General features: G+C 42.2%; 1 protein-coding gene across 2 annotated transcripts in view; it reads left to right on the top strand.

Annotated features, from left to right (window-relative positions):
* Positions 1-12,924, top strand: part of LOC144703846 (zinc finger FYVE domain protein) — a 71,503-nt gene that overhangs the window by 42,934 nt on the left and 15,645 nt on the right. For both annotated transcript variants that reach the window (XM_078576116.1, XM_078576115.1), the window contains 10 exons: positions 3,216-3,437; positions 4,428-4,518; positions 4,597-4,674; positions 4,830-5,120; positions 5,222-5,419; positions 5,710-6,183; positions 6,467-6,628; positions 6,698-7,027; positions 7,098-7,180; positions 8,635-8,739. In XM_078576116.1, coding sequence (XP_078432242.1) covers positions 3,216-3,437; positions 4,428-4,518; positions 4,597-4,674; positions 4,830-5,120; positions 5,222-5,419; positions 5,710-6,183; positions 6,467-6,628; positions 6,698-7,027; positions 7,098-7,180; positions 8,635-8,739 — 2,034 coding nt within the window. The remainder of the gene's footprint in view (positions 1-3,215; positions 3,438-4,427; positions 4,519-4,596; positions 4,675-4,829; positions 5,121-5,221; positions 5,420-5,709; positions 6,184-6,466; positions 6,629-6,697; positions 7,028-7,097; positions 7,181-8,634; positions 8,740-12,924) is intronic.

Genomic DNA, 12,924 nt, shown 5'->3' with positions numbered 1-12,924 from the left:
ACAGGATTAAGACAACATCTTGTGGGGCTCAAGAGGAAAATAGGGAGAGACACCACAGATGGGATGAAGCACTATTAAGAGTCCGACAGCTAGATGACACAGAGGACACACAGTGCTTAGTGGAAGCTGAAGTCAATGAAAGAAAGGCATGTAGAGAGGTGGTGGAAGAGGAAGACAAGAAGATAGAGCTTGATTGGAGGCAGCGTTCATGGCAGCTTTGGCTGAAGGTGGGGGACGCCAATACTTGCTTTTTTCATTTGATGGCGAATGGAAGACGTCGGTCGAACCAAATACTGAGGGTGCAGGAGGGGACCATGAATACGTTGGAACACGAGCCGTGGGAGGACCATTAGCAGATCACTTCAGAGTAGTAACTAAACGGAGGCGTCGAAACCGGTGGAGGTGGAGCGGAAGAAATGCATCCCGGGTGACACAAGAGCAAAAGATTGAGATAGTGAAACCATTCATTGAAGAAGAAGTGCGAGAAGCAATCCAAGGGCTAAATGGCGAGTGTGCACCGGGCCCAGATGGATTTCTGGTATTCTTCTTTGGTGAGTTTTGGGAGCTGGTCAGGTCCGAGGTTATGGACAATTTAGACGAATTCCGACGAGGAAATTTTGGCTTGGAAAGACTCAATCGATCACACTTGTTTCTGTTGCCCAAGCGACCAGAAGCAATCAATGTGGGGGATTTCAGACCCATTGCATTATCGAACTCAATCTATCTCATCATTGCCAAAGTGCTGGCCAACCTGTTAAAGAAGGAAAATGGAGACATAGTCGGACCATTTCAATCGGCATTCATTCCAGGAAGGCAATTAGTGGACGGAGCAGTGGTAGTAGGAGAGATTGTATCAACATGGAAGAGAGATGGGACAAAGGGCTTCCTATGGAAAGTCGATTTTGCCAAAGCCTATGATTCTCTTGATTGGAGATTTCTTTGGTCTGTTATGCGAAAACGAGGTTTCCCCAATGAATGGGTGGCCTGGGTGTGGCGATGTGTTACGTCCTACTCATTCTCAGTCCTGGTGAATGGAAATGCTGAATGAGGTCGGATCCGTCCACAAAGGGGAGTCAGACCGGGTTGCCCGTTAGCACCTCTACTTTTTGTTCTAGCAGTGGATACTTTTGCTACTTGCACCTCAAAGCCTGCAATCATGCGGCCTCCTAAGAGGCTTCCAGACAGAGTTATCTGGCGGGCATTCCCTTACTTCAGTATGCAGACGACACAACATTCTTCATAGAAGGATCGGCAGAGCAGGCACGCACTTTATCTACATTATTAGATCTATTTTCAGACTTCTCAGGCCTACATTTGAATCGAGCCAATTCGGCATTTGTGGGGTTTGGACTTTCTGCTAAGGAGGCCCAATGTGCTAGTGCTCTTGGCACACCTAGAGGGTCGATCCCGATGAGCTATTTGGGTCTTCCATTGACATGGAGACATATGTTAAATGCAGAATGGTAACCAGTGATTGAGAAGGTGGAGAGGAGATTGGACGGCTGGCAGAACAGAGTGCTATCAAAAGGGGGTCGCCTGGTGCTGCTGAGATTTGTGCTCTCAGCAATCCCAGTTTTCTATCTTTCATTCTTTAAGATGTCAACAGGTGTGGAAAAACACTTGGATAAATTGTTGAGAAGGTTCTTTTGGGGAGACAATGAACATGAAGAGCGCAATGGGTTGCCTATGGTCTCGTGGAACATAGTATACAGACCGTGAAACAGGGGGTTTGGGGATCCTCCACTTGGAATCCATGAATTTGGCATTATTGACCAAATGGGTGGTAGGACTTGCATCGACAGAAGAGGACCTGGTCTTGAATGTCCTGATGGACAGATATGGCTCAGAAATTGATTGGGAGCGGCATTGGGAAAAAACTCTAGGGGAGTCTCCATTTTTTACGAAGTCTACGTCAAGCCATACCGGGTATCCGTGGGTTTTTTGATGCCAAATTGGGAGATGGTGCTGATTTTCGATTTTGGACCAATAACTGGTCCAATAAAAGCATCTTGAAACTAGAATTCCCAAGACTTTTTGCACTGGGGCGGAGCCCTCACGCTACCACTGATGAGTGTTGGGATGGAGCATGAAGCCCAATCATGGCATGGGCATTATCAGAGCCACGGTTTTCGGAGTTCATGAAGATGCAACAAGTCCTTTTCCATCTTAGCCCGATGAGGGAGTCATGGGATGGATGGATGTGGCAAGGGACAACTTTTTCGGTAAAAGAGGCCTATATGAAGATCAGAGGGGAGGCGTTGGAGGATTCAACAATCAGCACCACATGCTCCTTGTTGATGAAAAAACCCTTCTCAAGGTGAGGCTCTTCAGCTGGTTGTTGAGGCGGCGACGATTAGTTACAAGAGTCGTACGCAAGAGATGGGTCCCGACGGCTTCGACAGAGTGCCCTTTGTACGCCGGAGATGATGAAGACTGCTCCCACTTATTCTTCACATGTCCCTTCGCCGAGGGAATATGGGCATCACAATAGTTGGCGGGGGCGGATGTGTCCTCCGATGAGGCATTTTGGGCCTCAACTGGTGATAGAAGATACAGGAGCAAGCTGGATTTGGGGAGACTCCTTGTGGTGATATGGGCGATATGGCTGCACCGCAATGAAGTGTGGTATTCAAGGAACGAAGGCTTCCATGGAGAATGTCATTCAGGACTTTTAGGCGCTAATATTTTTTTGGTTTGGAGAGAGGTGAATGGCAGACCATTTTGGTCAGTTTGTATATGGTTTGTACACTACTCCATTTCTTAATAGCATCAGGTTGACCACTGCTAAGGGTGGTCTTCCTTATTTTCTTCAAAAAAATCAATTGCCTGTACTCAGTGATATGTTGGGTATAGCATGACTTCTCTTTAGTGTTCAAGGTCTTACTCAATGAAAAACCTTTTCTCCTACTGAAACACGGTAAGCTGCAAATCTTCTTGAAATTTCTCATCCACAATTTTGGATATATTTTTCCAGTCGTGTAAAATGCAATGTCACTTCTTAGAGCTGAACCAGCTGTTGTGGGCATTTCTCATAATTAATCTTGAAAATTTTTTACATGCGATACATCTTCATGTTATCTTGGGGACTGTTTGTAGCGAGTATCCTATTTTACTTATACATGATTCTGAAGTGTTTTGAAACTTCTAATGATACTTGGGTGAACTTTTTGGGTGACCTGTCTGAGGATCCACATTGATTTCCTTTCTGATGATAGGTTAATCGACCGTGGAAAACTCGTGGATGCTCTTGCACTTTCAGATCGTTTTTTGCGCTGTGGAGCATCAGATAGATTATTGAAGTTGTTAATTGAGCGTGGAGAAGTAAATACTCCTATTTTTGAGATCCCACAAGGTTCTACTCAGACTTCTGCGGATGACAGCTGGCAGTATTGTCTTCGGCTCAAAGATAAAGAACTTGCTGCACGGCTTGCTCTAAAGTTAGTATCTGCACGATAAGTTGAATAATCACTTTATTGAAATTGTCAAATAAGATACATTTCTGTGGGATCTATCTTACGTTTCCTTCATACACTATTCTTGGTTTACAGAAGGATCATATGAATAACAAAATTCTCATTAATGCTGAAAAATGAATTACCACATAATGTTTTCTTCTGGCTTTCACATGAACTAGAAATATTCTCAAAATGCTTTCAAGGACTAGAAGTGAACACATACCTTGTGAAACCTTGATGTTGATATTTATTCAGTTGAAATCATGCCGGACTAGAACCATTGATTTACAAAGTTTTGTGAATCAGTAGTCACAGTGACCCAAAATAAATCAGTATTCTGTGTTGCCAAATTTCCTTTATGGTTAATTGAAACGTTTTGCTAAAAGGCGATCTGGATATGGGCTATTATTCTTTCGAGAAATATAAAGAAGAGGAAAATTAATAGTTTTTGAATTTATCTCCATCTATTTTTATAAGGAAATTATTTCTCATTTGAATTTGGGGTCTAGTTTCTTATGCAAATCCTTTAGCTGACAAAGGCCAAGTCAAATAACTTTTGAGGGTTGACTGTAGTAACGTACATTGATATGTTTTGGCGAGAAATTTTATTTTTGAGAAATCTTGGATGTTGTACAAACTTATGGCAGAATAATATGAACCAAACAATTTCTCTGAGTCACATGAAAATACTTATTTTGACATCCTTCTATATTAAAAGATAAATTATGAAAGAGCCTACATCCTGTTTTTTTCCCAGTATATAATTGCCTTTGATTGCATTGTGTGATGACAAACCAAATAAATTTTATGTTTGATCTCTCGAAAAACATTTTTTGATTTGAGTTGTGCTACAATGTTAAGTAAGCTGCCTACAATCTTTTTTGCTGTAACCTGTAGAATCATGCATCCAACTAAAATTTATGATGGACTCAAAGTTTAAGTAAGCTTGATTTTTTGTTTATGTGGTTTTAGGAACTTGCACAGGTGGGGATTAGATGCTGGATTGGAGGTTCTTCTAATGTGTAGTTGCCATTTACCTCCTGACTGTCGTATTAGAACTGAGGTTTCAACTGTGCCTAGGTTTGTTGTCTTCCTACCTTTGTTTGCTGATAATCATAATTTTTTTTACAATATATTATAGGTTCTGCAAAGAAGACATGCCTTACTGAGATACAAGAGTGTCTTAAATGCAGACGACAGTTTCAGTTGCTGGCAAGAGGTATTCCTCTAAACTTGAAATAAATTTAGTTTGGATGACAAACTGGCTGGCTTTTAAATTATCAAATGCACTCTGGTTTACTTACGTAGAGTTGCGTATTGTCTCAGTAGAAGGCTTTAAGGCCACCTGCTTTCATTGATAAGCTTTATGCACAGGTAGAGGCCCACTGTGAGGAAGACCCTGAAGGATTGGCTCTTAGGCTTGCCGGGAAAGGGGCTGTCTCAGCAGCGCTGGAAGTTGCAAATAGTGTGTCTTTGTCGCTTGAACTGAAACGAGAATTGCAGGCACAGCAACTTGTCAAGCTTTTGACCACAGATCCTCTCAGTGGTGGCGGCCCTGCCGAGGCAGCACGATTTCTTTCTTCTTTAAATGAACCTGGTGATTCCCTGGCGGTTGCAATCAGCGCAATGCAGCTTTTACCTGATCTTCGTTCAAAGCAGCTTCTGGTAAATATATCCAGGGAAAAAACTATATTGCTCGAGTATTCATTATTCCCACTTATGTTCCCACATATTTCAATACTTCATATATCTCTTGTATCATTTAGGTTCATTTTTTCCTCAAGAGAAGGGGTGGAGACCTGTCGGAGCCAGAGCTTACAAGACTAAATTCATGGGCTATGGGCCTTCGGGTTCTTGCAGTTTTGCCTTTACCTTGGCAGCAAAAGTGTTCGGGTCTGCATGAACATCCTCATTTGATTGTGGAAGTGCTGCTGATGATGAAGCATTTACAATATGCATCCATGGTAGTTCTTATTTGTTATTTCTAATCAATTTTTTAGAATTCATCAATGTTCTGTTTAATTCGTTCTGTGTTCTACAAAAAGTGGCACAAAGACTATTAGGTGTCATGTTTGGGACTTTTCATGACTCTAATTTATGATATTTTCATTTTTGTTTGATTTGAAGATTTTTAATCTCTTTTTTACTAATTTTATGATGGAAGCATTCTAAGTCTTGGTATCCTCTTGTGATTATTTTATCCGTTTATGTTTCATAATTATTTATTTTCATTGTGGATTTCTGATGTATGCAGATATTGAAAAGGTTCACATCCCTGTGTGATGATAATATGATTCTCGTGTATGCCGCTAAGGCCATTTCGGTTAACCTTTCTGCCACCCCAAGGGAACCCAGATTGTCTGTTCCTATGCCTCGTTACAAGCAGAAAAAAAGAATGCCACCAACTAGGGCTACTTTTACCAGCAGTTTGAGTAATTTGCAGAAAGAGGCATACAGGGCTTTCTCCTGGTCTCGTGACAGAGTAATCAAGAGCACCTCTAAGGATGTTACTCTCAAGAGAAAGAATCAAGGCACATCGCCAGATAGAGGTTCTTGGGAAACAATGACGGGGGCCAGTCAAGATCAGTCATATTCTACAGATTTTCAGGAACGTCCTGCTTTTATATCTGCTGCAGAGGAATGGGTGTTAACTGGAGATCCTAATAAAGATGCTGCAATTCGCTCATCCCACAAATATGAAAGCGTACCAGACATAAGTCTGTTCAAGGTAATAATACATTTCGCCTATGATGTGCTTTCTTTGCGGATCCAGTTAGTGTTTCCTGAGATTCATGATTTATCTGGGGTTCTATATATATACAGTAAGTGGAATGAGCAACTCATCGAAGTTCCTAAAGGGCTAAATTCATAAGTTTCAACAGTTGTTTTCAGAAATTCATAGTTGAATGTTCTGTGGAATCTACGTTTTGGAGATAATTTTTCCTTAATCATTTTATTATTTATCATGGTGGAAGTTATCCTTAAGAACCAATGTTTCACATTTTCCACAGGAGCTGCTTTCCCTATGTTCTGATGAGTTGAAATCTGCTGGAGGAGCCCTCATTTTGTGTATAACCCAGATGAAGAAAGTCTTAAACTCGCAAATGGTGCCATTGAATGCATCTATGGAAACAATTGGTCAGGCATATCACGGGACAGAAGTGTTTGTGCAGGCATGTTATTTTCTTTGTTACTTTTGGCTTGACTATAATATCTTATACTGATTTATCCCTAGTTTTCAGGCACTGTCTTATACAAGAAATCTGCTAAGAAGACAGGCTGGGACTTGTGATCAACCCAGCTTTTCTGAGAAAAACAGGGAGATGGAAGATGAATCTACTGATACTGGCAGTCCCTGTACTGTTAGTCAAGGGCAGGACGAACTCTCAGAGCTAATTTCACAAGCCGATTTATGGCAAGGGCGTGCTGAGCTTCTTCAGAGTCTCCTTGGATCAGGCATTGTTGCTTCTCTAGATGATATCGCTGATGATGAATCATCTGCTCGCTTACGAGACAGATTGATTGAGAATGAACGGTATGGCATGGCTATTTACACTTGCAAAAAGTGCAAGGTAAAGCTGCATTATTTTTTGTTTCACCTTTCACATTTTTCTTTCTCATCAAGTGAATTACATCATTCAGATTGATGCTTTTACCGTGTGGAATTCATGGGGTCATGCTTTGCTTCGGATTGAACATTATGCCCAGGCCCGAGTGAAATTCAAGTAAGCGTCTTTATTTATTTGTTTTAAAGTCAAATTCTTGGTATTCGAGGTAGGGAATCACGTCCGGGATGTGACGGCTCGGAGGTGATTGGACGGATGACAAATGGTGATGGACAGAGGCGTGACCGGAAGTTCATCACATCTCCTGTCCTCTCATGCGTCCCTTGATTTTACGAAAATCAATCACCTCTTCATCACCCCTAACCAGATCCATCGTACCCTCCCCGTCCTGTCTCCTATCGGCGTCCTTGTCGCAGGGAATGGAAGGACATCTCCTCTCTCAATCTTCCTCTCTCTCTCTCTCTCGTTCTCTCACTCTCCCTCCCTCTCTTGATCTTCCTCTCTCTCTCACTTTCTCCCACTCTCCCTCCCTCTCTCAATCTTCCTCTCTCTCTCTCTCTCTCCCTTTCTCCCACTCTCCCTCCGTCTCTCAATCTTTCTCTCTCTCTCTCTCTCTCTCCCTTTCTCCCACTCTCCCTCCGTCTCTCAATCTTCCTCTCTCTCTCAAGACTTCCTCTCTGGGTCTTCCGAAGATCCCATTTGTCTCTCTTTTTCCCACTCTCTCTCTCTCTCAGTATTCATACACATTATAATGTAAATATCTCTCCTTTTATTATAAATGTAAATACATTTTATTTTTCCCTAATTTCCTTTTTCCATAATTTAAAATTTTAATATCTTATAGGATTTTATACTTTAATACTTTCTTAATACGACCAATAGTATTAATTTTAAATTATAGAATAAAGTAGTCAGGCATTAGTTTTGTTTTTCCCTCTATTTATAATATAATGTATGTTTAAAATTTTCAACTTTTAATTTTGCCCACAATATTTCTAACTTTATTCTAAATAGAAAAAATATATTACCCCCCTTTTCTCCTTTTTTCATGTTTTAAAATTTCCGTCACCATCGTCATCCGTGATGACCGTCCTGTCACGTCACACATCCAAGACCCTCCGTCACCGTCACGCCACACGTCAAGGGCTTTTGGTCACGTCATCTGTCACCATCACGGGGCTAAAAATTGTCATCTGTTACTGTCACGTCATCGATCAAGGGTTTTGGTCACGTCTTCTGTCACCATCAGGGGACAAACAATCATCATCTATCACCGTCACGTCATCCGTCACGTCAACGTTCATGGATTCGTGACCTTGAGGAATGACGTGACGAATGACGTTGGCGGTTCCCTAATTCGAGGGTACGTGATTTAAATGTTGGTTGGGTTCTTAGCGATTTCTTTAAGATAAAAATTAGTTCAAGGTAAACCATTAAGTTGTTGATTCCAGAGATAGGATTGTTAATGTGTTATCTAATTTGGCTATTTCCTTCCCGTTTCTGCTTATCAGAAAACACTTTTAGGGCTTTTAGGATTTTCTTTATTATTTCTGTCAAAATGTTGGTTAAAAATGATTTAATAATTTTTAGTGGATTTTCTTCTTCAAACTCAGGCAAGCTCTTCAATTATATAAAGGCGATCCTGTCACGATTATAGAAGATATCCTAAATACAATGGAGGGTGGACCACCAGTGGACATTTCGGCTGTCCGTTCTATGTAAGTGAGCTCATGGTTTTATGGGGTTGCTAATTTTCATATCTTGTATGCTACTTGTTTTACAAATTTCTGCATTTTTTAGTTATGAACCGATCAATTTTTTCCCCATCTTGAACTGGGACAATGCTTGCTTTGAGTTTATGGACAAATCTTCCGTTATGGACAGTGTATTAATCTTTTGTCCTAACTCACCCAGTCTGCTACCTAACCCTTTGTCTCTGCCTGGTGGGAAATATTTTCCTTATCCTTGTTCTTGCTTGATTGGTATCTAGAGCCTTATGTGTGATTTGTCCATGCTCCGGCTTGCCCAACACTCCCACGGCTGTCTTCCTCTTGTCTGATGACCCCCACCCCCCATGCTATGCTGGACCTTCCCATTGCCGAGCATAGGTTCCTCACTTTTGCACCCACCATCCTATTTGTGCATATAGTGGACTCCTGTATGTGGCCGTTCTTATCCATTTGTCATATGTACCTTCTACATTGTCAATTGCAGAGCTGTGGATCATTATGTTTTTTCTTGGTACACATACTCTGTCTATCTATCACTTGTGGTCTATGTAGATCATATTATTAATGTGGAACACTGCAGGGACAATGCTCTTCTAGATGCAACGGTGGGAGGCTAGGGTTTAGAAAATAAGAACCTCAAATTTATAACTCAGATACCACTGGCTTAAATACCAGTTATTGTTGAAGGGCCCAATAGCAGTAAGTCACAAATGGGCTCGGAATAATAAGATACAACTTAAGTTATTTTGTATGGGCCTTGTCACCTATGGCCTAATATCAGTTCCAAGGAAAATAGATGAAATACCATAGGGAAGGAAGCCTTGTGAATGTTGTCTATGCCAAGCTTGGTGATTAACTTGTGGAAGGTTGATGGAGAGAGTCCTTTGATGAATATATCAGCGAACGGAGCTGCTGATTCGATAAAGGCAAGATCAACAATGCCACTTTCAAATTTTTCCTTGATGAAGTGACGATCTATCTCTGCTTGTTTTGTCCAGTTGTGCTACACTGGGTTTTGTGCAATCGCTATTGCTGACTTATTGTCACTGTACAGTTGGATTGGACTGTCTGACGGAAACTTCAGTTCAAGGATAGCTTTGATCCACATGCATTCAAAATAACTTGGGCCAATGCCCTAAACTCAGTTTCAGCGCTTGATATGGAGAAAAATAGCTGTTTCTAGCTCTTCCTACTGGCATGACTACCATGCACACATGCATAATAGCCCAATGTTGCCCTTTGATTTTTATTGAGCTTGCATATTCGGCGTTGGTATAGACTTGCAAATCTGAGTTCCTCCTGAAGTGTAACCCTTTTCCTGGGGTTCCAGTCAAGTATGCAAGGATCAGTGGGCGGCATTGAGATATATCTCATGGGGATCATGCTTTTGTTGGCTCAACACACGTACTGCAAATTAAATATCGGGTAGTGTATGGTGTAGGTAAATCAACTTGCCATTCAATCTCTTTTAAAGATCCCGACTTATTGTGGGAATGGTTCTCCTAGACCCAATTTTACAGTAGGTTCTGTAGGAGTGCTTGCAGGTTTACCAACCAGCTGATTGGCTTCTTGAAGTAAGCCAATGGTCTACTTATGTTGAGAAATGAGTATATCTTCACTGGAATGAGCCATGTCGAATTCACTGGCAAGTGACTTGCTGAGGTGCTTGGCTTCCTTATCATCATCACCAGTGATAATTATGCCGTCAACATAAACAATTTGGGCAGCCAGTTTGGAGTTCTGGTGCTTGATGAAGAGGGTGTCATTCCCATTATTTTGTCTATAGCCAAGTTGCTTCATTGTCTTGATAGATCTGTCAAACCACATATGGAGGGATTACTTCAGAATATAGAGTGTCTTTTTCAGTCTGCATACAATACCCCTGTTGCTGTTGTATTTGTATCTGGAAGGTAGGGACATGTAATCCTTATCGTCAAGTTCTCCAAGTTCAAAGCATTTTTCACAGAATATTATTGGATATCCCCATTCAGATCTGCGACAAAAGCAATTGTACCTAAATAGTATCCAATTTGGCTATGGGTGCAAAGGTCTTAGAGTAGTCTATGACATAAGACTGGGTGAAACCTTGAATATCAACCTGGCTTTGTCTTTCCAAAGTTCTATGAGCTTGATACCTAGGAGTGTATAACCAACTGCGCACCACCACCTTCTTACCCGGTGGGAGAGTTACTAGCTCGTGTGTTTTGTTCTTCTCATGAACCTTCAGTTCCTTATCCATTGCTTGACTCCATGGTTTACTGGCCAAAGCTTGTTCTACAACTCCTGGTATGTTTATTGTCCCCACATTTGCCGAGACTGTCTGATCAGACGGGTTAATATTTCATTTGATATCTTTCATAGAATGTGAAATTTGAGATTGGATAATAGGGTCATTAAGTACAGTTTCAAAAACTTGTGCACAATTAAAATACTTTGTGGGACAACTATGGCAGGGGGTTGGAGTGGGAGAAAAAAGGAACCCCATTCCAAGGGCTGTCACCCTTTTTGCAAGCACACAGACAAATATTCCCTCAAGTAAAAAACTTCTCTGAGAAGTTAGGCGAGGGCTCAGTATTTCAGTATTGGTTGGATATATGGTTTCCACAAGGCACATTGTATGAAGCATTCCGTCGCTTGCATGCATCATGCGGACCCCTAATCCCAAGGTTTGGGTCTGTTGGGATGGAGTGTGGATACCTGATGTTTGTGGTGCCTTGTCGGACCAAAGGGTTACTGAATTCCTGGACATAGAGCAGTCTGCAGCACAGTTAATCCCAAGGTACACTGAACAAGATGGCCAGACATGGGTCAATGGCCAGACATGGGTCAATGGCCCTTTTTCCGGTTCAAAAGGCATATGTGAGGATTCGAGAGGGGCAAGAGGAGCACGTGACAATTATCCAAGTTTGTAAGTTCATATGGTGGAAAAAATGTCCCGACGAAGGCCTGGATTTTTCCCGGTTTCTATTGTGGAGAAGACTAATGACCCGGACCTTTCGCAACAAGCTATACCCAGATACATCGTCGTTACGTGTGTTATGCTCAAGAGGGGAAGAAGACTGCCAACACCTATCTTTTGACCACCCTTTTGCTCACACAATTTGGTCCATTCAAGAGATATCAATGGTGGACATGAATTCAGAAGAGGCGTTTTGGCTCAATCTAGAGTTAGAGGTGTAGAAGAAAGGAAGGTGGGTGGGTAACTGGTTGCACTTTGGGCCACATGATTGCGTAGGAATGAGGTGTTGTTCAGGGGAAGGACCACATGTATTGATGGGGCTATTCATGCATTGGAGGGACGTTAGACGGCCTGGTTTCCTTGGGGCATGGATGGAGAGAGGAGGTTTTGAACATGTCTGGATAGACCAAATGGGTATGTAAGGTTCCATTGGGAGGGTCACAGACTCGTCAGGTGATAGTCTGTTTAAATGTTTTAAAAAATACCTTTGCACAATGTCATGGGCCTATACGACTGTCTGTCCATGTCTTCCTCCTCTCTGTTTCAAGGTTTTGCAGAAACAATTCTCAAATCTTGGGGCACTTCATTTGGGATTACTGTTTTGGGAAGTGGAGCTGCACCATTGCTAGTGGGCAACTTTGAATCTGGTCTAAGTGAGGTTAGTCAGATGCTGGGCTGCCTTTGTCAATTATTGACTGCTCATTGGTAGTGTATTGTAGGACCATATAATCCTCACATGGGCTCTTCAAGCTGGCCTGTGACTTTCCCGGCTTCAGGGAATTTCTTCCTCGAGATAATGCCTCATCGAACGTGACACTAGTACAGAATAGAACAGCTGTGATGTAAGTGTCGATACGCACCAAGTGTCGATAACAGGAAGGATCCAAGTGGAAATAGTTCAACGATCCAAGTGTCGATAACAGGAAGGAGAGGGGAGGGAGGAAGAGGAGAAGTTCCCTGGGTCGAAAGGGAAGAAACGGGAATGGGCGGGGCTGGTGGCTGTCGGCTCTGCATAGAAGAGGGCGCGTCAACCATGAACCACGAGAGAGAGAGTGAAGGAAACCCGGAGAGGGAGGTAGGAGAAGAGAGTGAAACCTTACTGTCTGATTGCCTCCCTTCCCTGCTCGCGGGGAAGGTTCTTAAGTAGGCGTTGATGTGGGCTGGGCCGGTGCGTGCGTGATGGGCCCGGCCTGTGGTTTCCTCCGAGCATAAAC

The sequence above is a fragment of the Wolffia australiana genome, chromosome 5 (assembly GCF_029677425.1).
Source record: "Wolffia australiana isolate 7733 chromosome 5, ASM2967742v1".
Lineage (NCBI taxonomy): Eukaryota > Viridiplantae > Streptophyta > Magnoliopsida > Alismatales > Araceae > Wolffia > Wolffia australiana.
The sequence above is the reverse complement of the archived record's forward strand: the minus strand, read 5'-3'. Positions and strand labels throughout refer to the sequence as shown.